Genomic DNA, 16,758 nt, shown 5'->3' on the forward strand with positions numbered 1-16,758 from the left:
TGAGGGACTGAATTCTTCTGTCCCCAATTCCCCTATCTCCCCTGTCTCTTCCTTGTGATTGGTTGACAAGGATTAAAAAATGAAACAAAGTTTAAGATAAGTATTTTTTTAATCCATATCAACCAATCACAAGGAAGAGACAGGGGGGATAGGGGAATTGGGGACAGAAGATTTCCTCCCCTGTTTGAGTTACTCTTTGATAAGGATCCATGTCATACTGATTTGAAAAACAGGTCATATTTTTGTTTACCTGTCAACTTTTTGGTAAACGTCGTCAAAGCTTGTACATGACCGCTTTCTGAAACCTTTGGCCTTGTTTTGTGAAAAGTTGAATTTTTCAAGCATGGCATGCATGCGGATCCATATCAAAGATCTCCAATTTAGAGTCGCAGGGTGAGCTTCATACAATAATACACATCCATTAGATTTCATAGAGAAACAGAACTCAAAAAGGAAAGATAATAATAAAGCAAACATGTAATTCAGTTTGTGAGGCATTTCAAGTAGATTGTAGATGTGTGCGTGCATTCTGACACATGCAAAATTGACTTTGGAATTTGGATAAGTTAGTGGCAGTAGAAGATGATAGGCTAAGGTTTACTCGTGTGCACTACGAGCAGAACCTGGTTTCATATATCTAATCCGATTGAACTGACAGAATATTTTGATTTTTAGGAATTGTGAATGTGGTTAAAATGTGTCGACACAGTGAATGAACTATGAAGTCCAGCTCGATATCTCCTACTTTTTTTTCAAGAATCAAATTCAATCAGATGTTTATAAATACGGTGACCAGGATTACTGCATGCCGATAATGATTCGATGGCCTTTTTATAGTAATGCTACGACTGTTATCCAATCAAATTCAATCTGCAATCTTCTCTTCCACTAGTGGTCGTGTTACTCTTTCTTTCTTAAAAAGGACACAAACAGAGGCATCTATGGTTCTCTCATGTTTTGGGAGGTAGCACAAAGCTACATACTCTTTCTATAATTATCCCTTAAATATCTTAATGAAAGGTGATTCTATGATACTATCGTATGAATTGCTCACAAACACGGCTTGTAGAGAAAGCTTAATTGATGAAGAAGGAGCTTCAATATATAGTATATGACCCCTAATCCTCTGCTTATATTTCACTCCATGCATGCATGCATGCTTAGCCTTCATCAATATGGTTTGCTACGTTGCTCTGAACCTTCTTTATAATTTTGATTCTCTTTAATTTGCATGGTTTGCCAGAGAAATAAGTTGTTTTCAACGTACCATCCATGGTTTTGATTTTTGAATATGATGAATCTAAATTTGTAGAACTAATCAAACAATTAATTAGTGCCACTAAAGATTGAAAACCGCACTCAAAAACCAGTTTTGCATCATTACGTACTCGATCATTTACCCGCCCTCTAGAGTGGACGAGAAAGCAGAAAAAACCCTTTTTCTGGGTTGAAACAATACCATATTGTCCCCGTTAAGACTGATAGTGACATAACAAATTTGACCGGGTCAACTCGTGCCACTAGATGCAGTATGTAAGCTTGCATGTATTGTCTTAATTTTTGGATGGCGAAGACGAGTGCGAGACTAATTTTCTCTATCGGCAAATAGTTCAATTATGATCCCGTGAGAGTTCGACTTAGGTAATACAATGCCTTCTCCTTCTTTTCTTCATTTTCTTGGGCTAGAAGTGCTCCAAGTGATTTCTCTTGAGCAACGATGTAGAGGATAAGTGGCTTCCTAAGGGATTGATGCACGTAACACTGAAGGATTTACCAAGTACTTCTTTATACTTTTAAAGGCGCTATGGGAAGCTTCATCCCGTATGAAACACACGCATATCTTTCTTCAGAAGTTTACTAAAAGGTTGACAATGGCCTGTGAGGTTGAATATGAACCGTCTGATGAAGGTGAGTCATCTTTGGAAACTCATCAACTCGCGTAGATTCCTTGGCTCAAGCATGTCTTGAATGGCCTTAATCTTCAATTGGTCCACTTCAATAATCCAGCGATGTTTCACAATGAATCCAACAAATTTACCTGAACTGACGCCAAAAACGCATTTCAAATGATTCATTTTGAGCTAGTACTTGGATAGTTTGTCAAACACCCTTCGCAAGTCTTGCAAGTGATCCTTCATCTTTATCGACTTGAAGACTAGATTGTCGACATAGCATTCTACGTATTTGTGGAGCATGTCACCAAAGATTTTCTGCATGGTACTCTGAAATGTTGCACCGGCATTTTTCAATACGAATGGCATGACCTTGTAGCAATAGATGCCATTGGGAGTGCGAAACACATTAAGCTCTTCATCTTCTAAAGCCATCCTTATTTGATTCTAATAGGACAATCTGTAACGCCCCAATTTGCACCTCTCCAAATTGGTTACGTTACAGAGCCGCGAACCTTTAGAAGCATAAGCTAAGCAAGCTTAACTCATGTCCTAAAGAGACGCAAGGCAATTTAACTAAAAAAATACAAAATGAAATGACAAGAGTTGGCGGAAAACGTAGAGTTTAAAGCGAGGTGAAATTGAAAACTTTATTCTTGCTTGTTAAAATGACATTATAACTAAACAATTGAGTGTTTTCCAAACATAACTACTTAAGTGAAACAAAGCTGAATCAACAACTTACAACATTGAAAATAAATTCTAGTTTGGTTCAAACCATTTGAATACAAAGTTAAGAAGCTCAGCAAACATTGACAAAAACAAGATAACACTCACCTCCATCAAACAATAACAATTAAGTAGAGGTGAATAAAATGTGTAGATAAATATACCAAATTAATAGTTAAAGAAAAATGTAGCACTCAGCTCAGTCCCGAAATCCTCCTCAATCCTCGTGCACAGTACCTGCAAGACCAACTATAGTAGGGGTAAGCTTTCGTCCTCGCTGCTCAAACATCAGCCCTAGCTAGGTTTGAAAACCAAATAGTAATTGGCGCCAGTTGAGTAACATATAATAAAATTAAATAAGAACTCCGATCCCAATGTGAAACCGTATGAAAACGAATGAGTACCTCGGTAAAATCAAACCTGATGACCGGTCTAATACTAGCCAACTACATCCTCACCGAAGATTTAAATCTTCAACAACAGGTGAAGAGTAGCGAGAGTGTCCATTTACGCCGTACCACCTAAATCTAGTGTCACACCTCAAAGGATGTCAGACACTATCCTGTCCGCACAGCCCTTCCGGAGGTTTAGGAGATCGAAACCCAAGGAAGTCACTATGCCCCGCTCACTCTCAAGTCATCTCATTACACTACAGGAAAATATGTCTTTCACGACGTTCAAAGCGCGCTGTAAATTACAATCTACGACGCGCAAAGCCGTGCAAAAACACGCTCTTATAGACAGCGTTGTGAAATTAAGTTCAATTTTACAATTTTACGGCGCGCAAAATGCACGCCGTAGATGAACCCAAAAGCACGTCGTGAATCTCTTCCTGCCAAATTGAAAATGTTACACGACACCAGTGCACGCCGTAATCAACACTTACGCACGCCGTAATTTCACATTGTGCACGCGGTAAGTTTACATTTTGCACGTCGTAAATCAACATTTATGCACGCCGTGGATGGACAAATTCGTGCCGTTAATTTGTTTGTTTTTCCTGGATATTTTCCCATTTCAATGAGCTATTATGTTACCTTTTCTTTACATTTCCACTGTACATTAACTTAAGCACCCAAAAGTGAAGTAGACAAAGAAAATGTGCATTTTATAAAATTATCCATTTTATTGAACAACTCAAATTAATCCAATGTTGATATACTATTCTTCAAGCCATAACAAAAGAGGCCTTCAAAATGAAATGAGAGACAAGAATGAAAAAGAGGTCTAAAACTTGCCCATCCTCGAATCTCATATATGCTCTTCCTATCTTGTTTTTGAAATGATCACTCATCTTATCGGTAATGTTCTTGATTTGCTTTCGCCTCCATTGCTTACCTGCAAGGAGCAAACAATCATATAACTTACACTTCATAGAAGTATACAAATAGAAAAAAGAATGCTAGCCAAACAAAAGAATATTGTATCTGCATTGGTCAAAAACTAATATTTAGACATCTATTCAACTAGGTAGTGGCTTACAACAATTATAAGGTGATCTGAGACTTTCATAGTTTTAAGTTTGAAAAGCAAGCAAGATGCATCTGAGTCTCCAACAACTCAAGTGACTAACCCAATTATAGTTTTAAGTTTTCGAGGACTTTAACCCAATAACAGTAATTTAAGGCCAAGAACTGATTTTTTTTTTTCACAGGCATTTGGATTTCTAAATACCTTTCATGGAGTTCTCTATCATTCTTTTTTCTATTAAGTGAGGGGTACACATAACCAATGCTCAAATCACCAAAGGCTAGAGATGGTTTGTTCTCAAATCACCAAAGGCTAAAGATGGTTTGTTCATTCTAATAGACAGATTGCACTAGAACAAAGTAACAACCACTACTAGAAATCTGTTCATTTACATCACATCATTTAAATCGGTCAGACTTGCACACGATGTAAAAAATCAAGCTAACATCGTTTTCGAAAGAAACCGATTTAAATGTGTATCATTAACATCAGTTCCTAAAATGACCGGTGTTAAATGTTTCGTTTGAAAATTTGCGGGAACCTCATTTTCCTGAAAGTGGTAAGTGTTTAAGTGAATTATAGGAAGCGGGTACTAAAACTTAAAACTTTCACACTTAGAGAAAAAGAGCGCCCTCGACTCTCTACCAAAACTGAACTAGAAACCCTAACCTCAGTCTCCACTCTCGACCTCCATTTTGAACCCAGACCTGAGCTCCTCCTCCTTCCAAGCTCGAGCTCCTCCTCCCTCGAACTCATCACCTCCTTGGCTTCTTCGGCATCGACTTCGTCCAGTCCTTCATCTCACTCGCCTCACCAAATTCGTCGACGAGGACATCATCCAGGCAGTTCTAAATGGCACCGTTCCGTCTTACTCTCTCGAATTGAAGCTTGGAGTTTGGGAGGAAGGATTCAATTACGACGCCGGTCGGAGACGAAGTCCAGCTTGGGTACGTCGTTCTCTGTACGCCAAATCTGTACGTATAATTGTTTCTGTGGACTATTGTTTTCATTTGTGGGCTATTGTTGAAGTATGATTGTTTTTCTTTAGAGTTTACGAAGCGAGAGTTTGTGGTTGGCTTCAATATTTGCTAATTTGTCAAGTCTAGCTTGGGTACGTTCTCTCTTGCTTCCTTCCAATCTTTGTTCCAATTGAAATTGTGATCTATGAAATTGTATGGTCACCTTAAGTTTGAACTATTGATTTTGTTATGCTTTTGAGATTGGACGGTCTCGGTAAAAAGAAGTTTGATGGGTCTAGGCCATCTGCAATGTTCAGTAAGTTTCTGCTTCCATTTTTGGTCTGTAACTTTTTGTATGTAGTAATAACATAGAACCTATTTTTGTTGTTATTTAGTTATCGGGTTAAGGCGAGTACCCATAAGTTGTGCTGTTCGTTTCCGACCCTGTATTGATATACACAAGGTATTGGAGATTCAAAGTTCAAATCTTTTGGGACTTAAAACTCTGTTTGTGTATTGTTACATTTGTGTGATTGTTTTGTGGGTTTTTGTTTGTAGGGGCAAGTGAAACAGATTGTTGGGTCGACGCTTTTGGATTGGAAGGAATATGGGCCGGCTCTGGTTACCAATTTCGAGTCGGATAAGTCGGCGGGGGAGTATGCAAAGATGTATAAGGAAGATGGGCTTACAGGTGGCCATGTGATAATGTTGGGGGCAGATCCTTTGAGTAGAGCTGCGGCCATTGAAGCTCTGCATGCCTATCCTGGTGGGTTAATTGCTAGGTGCCTTCTTGTTATTGTGATTCTTTTGCTCTTTTATACTTTTAAATTGATTCTCGGATTCCATTGATGTAATAGTCTTTGTAGTAAGTATTCCTTTAGTAAGCAGAGATAGTCGTTCTTGTATACGAAAATACACTTTTGTCTTTGGTTGGTAGTAATATGGCTGGATATAATAGTTGAATTAGATTAAAGATTCTAACTTGCATCAGTTAGGATTGCGAGGTTTAGGGAAACTGATATCAAAGAGGTGCCAACTTTTGCAAAAGGATCAGATTTCTCATTATTCATTGCACATGCTGAGATTAGTATAAACCTTGTGAGTGTGCTATTTCACTTTGTTCTCTATGATTGATGATATGTTTAAACTTACAGATTTTCCTCTGCTGAACTTGCTGCAAGGACTGGTATAATCTAGGTGGTTTGCAGGTAGGAGGTGGGATCAATTCAGATAATTCTTTGCAATACATAGAAGAAGGGGCTAGCCACGTCATTGTCACTTCTGTGAGTTCTGTTTTTCTCCTCTTCTAAAATTGAAAAACCATGTATATTTGTTAGAACAATTGATATCAGGAAAACATTTTCTAAAACTTGTCTTGGTTTTCTTGCAGTATGTATTTAATAATGGGCAAATGGACCTTGAAAGGCTTAAAGATCTTGTTTGTGTTGTTGGAAAAGAATGGCTTGTTTTAGATCTTAGCTGTAGAAAGAGGGTATGAAGTTATCCAGAATTATACCTCTTATGTCCTTCATTTGTTCACTTTCTTTACGAGGCTAAGCAGTCTCATTAGACTACGTAGTATTCTTGAGCAGTTTTAATTATTGCCTTTGAAATATCAGTTTATTAAAACTCAGATCATATTATGAATGCTAGAACACAGTGGACGAGTTTTGCAGCAAGCTACTGGAACTATTGTATTTTTTTTTCTTTAAGCATTTTCAAGTACCATGTTTAGTATATAATAGGCTTTTGTGCTTTAGCCTAATAAGCAACTGTCACACATTCGCCATCTCATTAATTTATTCAAGGCCCTCTTTTATTCGTTGGCCTTAATGTGTATCTGGTCTTTTATGTGCAGGAAGGTAAATATGCAATTATCACAGATAGATGGCAAAAGTTCAGTGACGTGTATCTTGACAAGGAAATATTAGACTTCCTTGCCAAGTATGCAGACGAGTTTCTGGTACATGGTGTCGATGTGGAAGGGAAAAAGTAAGTCATTTTTATTGCCGTACAATTTTCTTTACACAATACATACACTTACATAAGTGCGGCAGAAATATAGATATTTAAATAAATGCTCATGAAAACCATTTCCTTGTGCGAGGCTTTTTTTTAATTTTGTCTGTTTCTTTGTATGGTCTCACACTCTTTTTGCTGTTATCAAGAAAACATATTTTACCAATAAATTAGAATAGTTGAGGAAATTTGGTGGATTCCCGAATTATAAATTATTATTGATTTTACTACTGTTCAGAACATAGGGTATATGTTCTTTGGTTTACCAAGAGTCGAAGTAGTTTAGATTGAAAAGATTTGGTTTATTGCTTCTTTTTCCGTTAGCTTTAGGCAGTGTTTGGTGAGACTTCTTCTAACAATCAACAAGCAGAAGAACATATGTATAGCTGGTTTGACTTTTGAAGATGATCCAGTCAATAAAAGTGAAAAGCTGGAACGAGATGGGAAACAATGGGTTGATATGTGCTCTTCAAGGTGTTATGTACCCAGAGTGCATGATAATGTCCTGCTGCAAAAGTGGCTATGTGAGAATATATAATGCAAAACGTTTTCTTTAGCATAATTGACCCCAATCTAACCCAGGCTTACCTGAATAAAGAACTGTTCAGTAATTGGTGCTAGGGTAGGTATTCACAATCTGGTCAGTTCAAGTGTGTTTATTATACAAATAAATAAATTAATTAATTAAGCACATCAGGAGCTCAGTTAAGGCCCTGGAAGTCTCTCATTTTGCTAGTTACTGATGTCACTGAAAACATGTGCATATAAGTAGTATACCATTTTTCTTGTGCTCCTTGAATCCTATTTTCTTTTTCTTTTTCTTTTTTTGGAGAAGAGTGCTCCTTTAATCCTTAAGCCTGATACTCTTAACTTTCATTTTATCTTGTGCTTTACAAATTATGAAAATAATGTTTCTGAATACAGGGTTTGTGCATCTGGCTTCTGTTATCCTTATTCTTATCTTTTCCCATCAAGTTCTTTATATGGGCAGTTTTATTTCAGTCTAGATTGTGTTCAGATGCTCATCAATAATATCTACATTTGTAGGATTTTGATGTATGCTGCAGATAAGTGACGCATGACCTTGTTTCTGCAATTTGTATGCAGAACGTTAGAGTCAACTAGCTGTCAGTCTGCTGATCAGGTGGAAGCAACATTAGTTAACAAAGGAGCCAGAGTAATATCTGAAGAATCAACCTGTTGGTGTTGTGCTTATGCAGGCGTGGCTGGCCAGAGATAGCCAATACATGGGAACCCTTGGAGAATCTCCAATCTGTCTCTGATGTTATAGAAGCATTTGAAAAAAGGTATTATTTTGTTTTTGTTTCTGTTTTACGTTCCAGTTACTTCCAAGTCTTTATATTGCTAGTGTTGGCCTCTATAGATAGTCCATAGGGTTTCCACACTAATTATCTTCATTAGCTTGTTTACCCAATCACTGTGCCTTGTGTGTTGCATGTTTATATATTTCTAGTGGGCGGTAAAGACGCGGAAATCATATAGCCAAAATCAAATTGACGAGGTGCGCATTGAAGTGGCTGATTATATACAGAGTTTGATGTAGGACTGTGACTGCCAAGATGTTTTTTGAGTAAGGCTAGCTAGTTTTGGCTTTGAAGCAAATCTTGGTGTGGAACTTTTGTACATTGTTGCTCATATGTTTCCAAGCTAGCTTTTGTAAGTTTAGGGGTTTATTTTCTGAATTATGTTGAATCATGAATTTGGAAAGAAAATTAATGGAAAACCCCTAATTTTGGATGATGAGAAATGCAATTTTTTTCCCAGCAATAGCTAAATGCAAACTTTTCACATCATGCTTGTCAAAATGAAGTGAAGTATATTAAAACATAATAAAACAGTAATGCCAAGGAAAACGAAGTCAGTTGAGAGATTAGAAATCAGTATCAAAAATGAAATCGATGTCCTATGATTATCAATATATCGAATTGTAACTCAAAACCGATGTAATCAAAACTACTGCACATCAATTTCTAATCACCAAACCGTAATCTATTATGAACATACAAATCATCTACCATGGAGCAAACCGATGTGTGGTCAAAAGGTGAACATCGGTTTTACGAACAAACAATACTCATGGGAACTGATGTCTACAAGTGTACTGGACATCGCTTCTGGAATAAAAATCGATGCAAATGTTCAAGTAAGTATTGTTCGACATATACTTTTTTAAGCGTAAAATGTGAAAATATGAAGAATTAGACATACCTAACATACAAAAATATGATGATTATAACGATCATACATCGATTTGTTTTTTAGAATCGATGTTGGTTGTTGTCTGGGACATCGGTTGAAAACGCGCTTATACTGATGTCCATACTTTTCTCTACACCCACTAAGACATCGGTCGAAAATTAGTTTAACATCGGTCCAGAACCGATGTCTATGAACAAAATTCTAGTAGTGAACTATTGCTCTTCAAAATTTCATAAACTAGAACATCTATTCCCTCTGAGATCAGTTCTATGTTCTGACATCCTACTATCTTTGCCTTGTATTGAACCATAATGCAATCAAAGTCTAGTAGTTTACCTCAAATATCACATATTAAAGTAGCTTGATGAAGTTGATGGCCAAGCCACTGTGCTTCCTTTAGCTACAACAAGCGTACTGAACTCTTGGGTTGGCCGAAACAAAGGTATGTCATGAGAGACTTCACGCACCCAAACTTTCCAACAACCAAGACCAAGAGGAACACAATGTACTTTCTCGTTTGGATCCTCTGAGTGAAGGTCTGCAGCTGCAACAATCTTTTCCTCTTTATCTAACCAACTTAACAAGTGTAATTTCTTCATCTTTACTTCACTCCCACCTTCCTTTTCTTTGGCTGTTGACTGAATACTTGCATGTGTCTTCTGCTTGCTATGTTTGCTTCCTTCTTGTTCAGAACCTCCAACTCTACGATCTTTTTCTTTTCTTTTCTTGCTCTCTGCAGTGGCATTTACTTTTTTACTTTGTGCAATCTCAATGGTAGATTGCTGAGCACTGCTAGTTTCCTTTTTATTACAATAAACAAAAAATCAGTAACATTACTATACATATGAAAAAGAAATAATACATGATGTATTTGGGGCCAAGATGCTTACATTCTTCTTTTCTCCTTTGTCTAACTGAGCTAAAATATTTTTTACCACCATCTTCAACTCTTGCAGCTCTTTTGAAGTAGCAAGCAGTGCATTCTCCAACATAGTAACTTTGTTACCCACATATGTTTGACCATCTACCTTTGAAGGAAGTGCTCCAAAGCCATGCACAAGTCCAACATGAACATTAGTTTAAGAGCTTAATTAAGGAACTGAAGTGACTAAATCAACTCATACATTTCTAGTCAAAATGCAAAAGTTGTTATGTTAATACTTAATATTGTGTCAAGCCATTAGTTCCAACTTTGAAGCCTATTTATGTTGAACTGATAAGTGCACATTTAGTACCTGAGCCTTTATTCTCGCTTGTGTCCAACAGTAGTTTTCCTATTGCCTTCAAGCATAGTGCCCTCCTTCAGTGTTGATTGTGCTTTGTTCTCCAATCCGAGTGCAGAAAGGGCAGCAACCTGAAGATAAGATGCAATTACTTGAGTTTGCATTGCATTGTTTAGAGCTTCCTCAGTGGCAAAAATTACTTGAGTAGTATATAAATATATAATTAGTCACGTTTTGAGCCAAATAATGTATACAGAACCAAGTATTACAAAGCACAAAGTATATAAATCAACCACAATGGGAGCACATTTGAGTTAAACAACACCACAAATGCTAATGGCAAATCATGCTTTCAATTCTTTCAGATACATATTTTGCAAGAAACTTGTGCAGATCTATATATGTAGAAGCTAGCAGTTCACTTTCACAATTTGTGCAACTTCATCAAAAGATAATAGTTAGAAATAACCAAACACTTGCCTCAAGATTCATAACAGTAAAAACCATACAAGGATTTTGTGATCCATAACAGCATTACTAGCAGGCCAGACCGGCCACAGCCTCAAGTAATTAGAATCACTTTATTTATTCTTTGGATTGCAAAATGTGAAAGATGTGAAATCCTAAGAACTTTTCTATCAACCCGTCACAGGAATCTAAGATTAGAATCCTTTATGAAGTAATAGCACCAAACATAACCCATAAGGACCCAGTAAACATTTTTCAAACAAGACCCCGTTTCACATTTTCCTTTCTATCTCATCTTTTCATAAATAAACTACCTAATAAGATATTGTACACCTGTTAAGTTTCTACCTTCAAACTGACCCATTAGCTAAGCCACAAGAGAAAGCTAATAAGGCTCGTCAGATTCACATTCTTTGTGACTTCAAGAGAAAGCTAAGCCACCAGCTCACTCAAGAAGCCAGATCGAGAGTCATTTATGTTATGATTGAATGGAAATAATTTGTTTCGCTGAACTTGAAGAGCTACTGCTATAGATACTAGACCTTGAAGAATCAATAGCCACCAACACGAGAATACTAACCTTTTCCTTTTTTCCCTGTCTTTTGATAAACACTTACTCATAAGAATGAACAAAAATCCAGAAAATCAGATACAATCTAACTTGGAAATTCATAAGCACATAATATGAACCACTCCCAAGATTCTGAACCCAGCAAATCATCGATCACACAAAACCAAAAAAAAAAATCCAGAAATGCATAGAAGAAGTAAACCCTTACACTCGATGAACAAAATCAAAAGAGAAATCAGGAACGCACACCAAGTGTTCGACGAAATAACGATAACAAAAACTTCAAGAATCAACTCCAGTTACTTGTAGAAAACCAGAATCGAACACCGAGTATGTAAAATCAAAGCTTCGAAGCTAACAATCACAGTAAAATTCAGCAACAATCACATGATAAAGAGATATAAGGGTTGGAACAGCTCAAGTTTAGAAAATTAGTAAATATTCATTTTAAGAGCAATGAACTTGAAACTTTCCAGATCCTAAGTTGACATGTTAAGGTACAACATACTAAAATTTCAAGCAAATTGGAGTTCAGGAAGCATGGGAAAAGATGGACGAAGACAGACTGAACTGTGCAGTTTTCTTAAACATTCCAGCAGCATTCTATCAACTTAGAAAATTTGTCAAAAATTCATTTTGACTCCGATTGACATCAAACCAGTTGGCGATGGATTCTTGACATGTCTAGGTTTATGAATTAAAATCTCAGCATAAACACAATCAAGAGCCATATGGATTTGATAAGTAAAAGTCCAGAAGGTCAGGTTCTGATATGAATGAACTTTGAGTATGAATAAGCCATAACAAGGTTTTGATATGAGATAAAGGGAAAGACCGAGTCATAACAGGTGCAAATGGAAAGTTTAAGTATCACAAAACTTAATGAATATGAGATTCTATATGATAATTGAACTAGAAAAGATGATATTCAACAGATTGAGGCAAAACTTACCAATTGTAAAATCAATTGTGTGAACTCAAGATGGAGATGTAAACTTCATGAAATTAACTCAAATGTCGATGGAGAAACATGACCCAATCTGAGCAGAAACTGAATTTGAAAGAGGATTGGACATGCAAACACGAATTTAGAATCAAATATCAGTGGTATCTTAGAACAGGATTTTCACTGAACTATAAGCGGTCTCACCTTGATTGAGAAAGAATTAACCGTTGGATTATCATGATTTTCGAGCACAGTATAGAAGACGCAATTTTGAACAACTTTCATGAAAACGTCGCGGTGATGTGAACAGCAGAAGTGGCAGTTTTCAGCTGTCGAAGTTGGCTGACAGGATTGTCCAGAAGAGACTTTCACCTTGTAACTTTCTCTCAATTCAGAATTAACGAACCAGAAGATTTGGCTCTGTTCTGAGTCACTTTTGCTACAGAAATGGAGTTTCACCAGGGATGAAAAGGTTTGATCAGAGTAGAAAAGACAACGGAGAAGGTTCCAACGAAATATGGGGTTTTCACGGGTGAAGGACGCGTGTCTGAACTGGTGATCATGTTTGCTCCCTTTTGATTCAGTTTGACCAACCTAATGGTCCAGAGAAATGTTCTAAAGAAAGATGGGGTTTTCACGGGTGACGGACGCGTGTCTGAACTGATGATCATGTTTCCTCCCTTTTGATTCGAATATGATTTTAGGGTGCTCTACGGAACCATTATTTCTGTCGACTCCATAGAGGGATTTCGTTTCGATAAAAAAATGACAACTACAAAATATAGTTAAGAAAAATGAAAAAAAATGATCTCACAACCTATTTTTCTCTTCCACTATTTTCTCTCTGCAATAACTGTTTTATTCCATCCATTTTCTTTTTTATTTAAAAAAAAAAAACTATTACACATGCGGAGCATGTATGAAGAAGGCTACTTTAATAAAGTAATGATAATATGGATAATTTAAAAATTTAACCATCTTAAGCTTGCTTTAATAATAAAGAAATATCATAATTTTCTAAAAATAAAGCAACTAAAAAATTAAGAAATAGCGTGCATCACACAAAAAGTGAAATAATTTTGCTAGTACCTTTTGGTTTGATGGCATAAATCTCTCATTTATAAGTAGGAGGTCGTGAGTCGAACTGACAGTAGACTAGTTGTTGTATAAGAGTTATTTATTTGATAAAAAAAATGTTATTATCACAAATGGTACCTGAACTTATCCTCTATCTTATCCATGACACCTGAACTTCAATTTTGATCACAACTAGTACCTGAACATTTCGATTTCATTTCAAATGGTACCTATCACTAACTTCCGTTAATGTTCCGTTAAAAACTGACATGTGCAAAGCACATGACCTATATTCAAGATTAGTTTGACCAAAATACCCATTTACATAATTTTTTTGGTAGAAAAAAAAGGAAGTAAATGTGACTCTCCCAAATTAAAACGATTCCAACGATTTGCACTTTGCACCAGCTCAGGTTGAAGTTCAGCTGCACTGCTGACTTATCGTCTCTCCCTTTGAGCCACTCAGGGGTATTATCTACACGAACTCAAACTAGAATTGCTGCCATCTGTTCCTGGTTTGTCCATTTCCAAATCTTCTATTTCCCTCCACCTCATTCTAATTGTCACTCTCTATTGCTTAGATAACTCCTAGTTCCATTGAAGCATCCAACTTTACCGCCCATTTCAAGAGACCCATCTCTATCTATTGCTGAAGCTTTCTGTGTTTCTTAGTTCGTCTTCATGTACATATCTCTTTTTTCTGAATGATTACTATGTGTGTACGTACTTATACATTTTTGTTGGTGAATCATGATATTGTTATTTTGGTGCTGATTAATTTCTTTACAATATTGCTCAATTGCTTACGTAAGGTAGATGTAAAAATATAGACTTTGCTGATTTGTAAGGATAGGTTTAGTTTGCTGTGCTATATACATGCCTTGTTAAAATTGATACCAAAAGACACCCTTATAAAGTTATAAACTTGATGCTGAATGCAGAAATTGAGGACCGCGGCAACTAGGGAAGGCTCCATTGAAATGGGAGAGCACAACAATCCCGAATGTGTTGCAGTTAGTGAAGCACAATCCCCTAGGGTAAATAACTTCAAGAAAGTCTCAGTTCTGCCCCTTGTCTTCCTCATCTTCTATGAGGTATCTGGGGGTCCATTTGGTATGGAGGACAGTGTTCAGGCTGCCGGTCCCCTTCTAGCGCTTCTCGGGTTCTTGGTCTTTCCATTCATTTGGAGCGTTCCTGAGGCCTTGATTACTGCAGAGATGGGTACCATGTTCCCTGTGAATGGGGGTTACGTGGTTTGGGTTTCTTCGGCCCTGGGTCCATTTTGGGGGTTTCAACAAGGATGGCTGAAATGGTTAAGTGGAGTCATTGATAATGCTTTGTACCCAGTTCTGTTTTTGGACTACTTGAAGTCAGCAATACCAGCTTTAGGCGGTGGATTTCCAAGAATCGTGGCAGTGTTAGCTCTGACATTGTTCCTCACTTACTTAAACTATAGGGGTTTAACCATTGTGGGATGGGTTGCTGTACTTTTAGGGATTTGCTCAATCATTCCTTTTGTGGTTATGGGACTTGTGGTAATTCCCAAGTTGGAGCCTTCAAGATGGTTAGTGGTGAGTCTACATAATGTGGACTGGAATTTGTATTTGAACACTCTCTTTTGGAATTTGAACTATTGGGATTCTATAAGTACACTTGCCGGAGAGGTGGAGAACCAAAAGAAAACTCTCCCCAAGGCTCTTTTTTATGCGTTCATTTTGGTTGTTGTTGGATATTTCTTCCCCCTTTTAATTGGTACTGGGGCTGTTCCACTTGATCGTGAGTTGTGGACTGATGGTTACTTCTCTGATATTGCAAAAATTGTTGGGGGAGTTTGGTTGAGATGTTGGATCCAAGGGGCTGCGGCGATGTCAAATATGGGGATGTTTGTGGCTGAAATGAGCAGTGACTCTTTTCAACTTCTTGGGATGGCAGAAAGAGGGATGTTGCCTGAGTTCTTTGGTAAGCGGTCTCGTTATGGAACCCCAGTCATTGGCATTATGTTCTCAGCTTCCGGAGTCCTTTTGCTATCTTGGCTAAGCTTTCAAGAGATTGTAGCTGCAGAAAACTTCTTGTACTGTGTTGGAATGATTTTGGAGTTCATAGCATTTATACTATTACGGGTGAAGCATCCAGCTGCATCTCGGCCATTCAAGATTCCTGTTGGAACAGTTGGAACCATTCTTTTGTGCATTCCGCCTACCCTGCTAATTGGTGTTTTGTTCGCTCTTTCTGAACTCAAGGTTGTGGTTGTGAGTCTTATAGCTATAGTGATCGGCCTTGTGATGCAGCCCTGTCTCACATATGTTGAGAGGAAGAGGTGGATGAAGTTCTCCATCAGTTCTGATCTCCCAGATCTTCATGGTGCTAGTCAGGAGAGGGCCAACTCCTTAATAGATTAGTAAGCTCTCAAAATGCTGTATTGCAGTATATTTAGTGGATAGCAATATGTTGTGCAATAGCTATTTATCATCTTTGTTTTTAAGATGATGATAGATTAAAATGTGTGATTAGATTTCTATATATCAGCACCATTAATTTCCTAGTGAAAACTGTGAAGTTACCACAAAAAGAATAAATTGTAAATTTGGTTTCGGTAGTATATCTGGATCGAACTTCTGTTTATGATGAGTTTTATAGTTCACAAACTTTCAAATGTCGGTAGCAGTTATGGTAATTCTTGAAAAGAGCACAATACAGTTTTTATTGAAATTCTTGTTATCAGTTCGTAATCAAAAATTGGGTAAAATCTACAAATGGTACCCAAACAATCACGAAATGCAATTTTTAGTACCCACAAATTTTTAGATAATCTCGTGGTACCCCGACTATTCCTCCGTTACTCCATTTGGTACTTCCGTCCAATTCCTCGTTAAATTAGCTGATGTGGCACATGTTTGGTACACACGTAGACATCAGGGCATGGACAAAATTGTCTTTTTGCCCAGACCACCCTTAATATCTCTTTTTCCTCGACAATTGACTCAGATTTCAGAAACACTTTCAGAAAGCTTAATTTTGACTCAAAAATCCCTTTTTCATCTCATATTCGTCGATCCTTTTTTCTTCTACTGATTGATCGACAGATAGAGATTCAAAGTGAGATTCGATTCCCTTATTGAAAAAGCTCGCTGAGATGGTCATAGAGGAGACAGTTGATGTACTGGAAATATGAATTTAGGGTTTA

The 16,758-nt window shown here is 37.2% G+C and overlaps 3 protein-coding genes across 8 annotated transcripts; 2 read left to right on the top strand and 1 right to left on the bottom strand.

The window, feature by feature from the left end:
• Positions 1–1,871: 1,871 nt before the first annotated feature.
• On the top strand, positions 1,872–8,394 carry LOC133744199 (1-(5-phosphoribosyl)-5-[(5-phosphoribosylamino)methylideneamino] imidazole-4-carboxamide isomerase, chloroplastic-like). Its single transcript, XM_062172340.1, has 7 exons — positions 1,872–1,908; positions 5,446–5,513; positions 5,609–5,816; positions 6,248–6,333; positions 6,441–6,542; positions 6,909–7,042; positions 8,177–8,394. The coding sequence occupies exons 1-7, from the start codon at positions 1,872–1,874 to the stop codon at positions 8,307–8,309; spliced, it is 768 nt and encodes a 255-aa protein (XP_062028324.1). The 3' UTR covers positions 8,310–8,394.
• Positions 8,395–9,317: 923 nt separating this feature from the next.
• Positions 9,318–13,051, bottom strand: LOC133746427 (uncharacterized). Of its 4 annotated transcripts, XR_009864134.1 has the most exons (6): positions 12,702–13,047; positions 12,504–12,602; positions 10,525–10,643; positions 10,180–10,317; positions 9,626–10,089; positions 9,318–9,428 (listed from the first exon to the last, which is right to left on the bottom strand). XR_009864134.1 is itself a non-coding variant. In XM_062174616.1 (2 exons), the coding sequence occupies exons 1-2, from the start codon at positions 10,279–10,281 to the stop codon at positions 9,634–9,636; spliced, it is 558 nt and encodes a 185-aa protein (XP_062030600.1). In that variant the 5' UTR covers positions 10,282–10,518; the 3' UTR covers positions 9,318–9,633. The 4 variants fall into 4 exon arrangements, 1 of the variants encoding a protein (XP_062030600.1); XR_009864133.1 differs by having other exon boundaries at positions 9,318–10,089; positions 10,180–10,313; positions 12,702–13,051; XR_009864132.1 differs by having other exon boundaries at positions 9,318–10,089; positions 12,702–13,051.
• Positions 13,052–13,992: 941 nt separating this feature from the next.
• Positions 13,993–16,173, top strand: LOC133746426 (probable polyamine transporter At1g31830). 3 transcript variants are annotated; one of them, XM_062174613.1, is made up of 2 exons: positions 13,993–14,089; positions 14,516–16,173. In XM_062174613.1, the coding sequence occupies exon 2, from the start codon at positions 14,555–14,557 to the stop codon at positions 15,971–15,973; it is 1,419 nt and encodes a 472-aa protein (XP_062030597.1). In that variant the 5' UTR covers positions 13,993–14,089; positions 14,516–14,554; the 3' UTR covers positions 15,974–16,173. The 3 variants fall into 3 exon arrangements, with proteins under 3 accessions (XP_062030597.1, XP_062030599.1, XP_062030596.1); XM_062174615.1 differs by lacking the exon at positions 13,993–14,089 and adding an exon at positions 14,110–14,257; XM_062174612.1 differs by lacking the exon at positions 13,993–14,089 and adding an exon at positions 14,152–14,293.
• The last annotated feature ends 585 nt before the right edge of the window (positions 16,174–16,758 follow it).

The sequence above is a fragment of the Rosa rugosa genome, chromosome 4, assembly GCF_958449725.1.
Source record: "Rosa rugosa chromosome 4, drRosRugo1.1, whole genome shotgun sequence".
In the NCBI taxonomy this organism is placed as follows: domain Eukaryota; kingdom Viridiplantae; phylum Streptophyta; class Magnoliopsida; order Rosales; family Rosaceae; genus Rosa; species Rosa rugosa.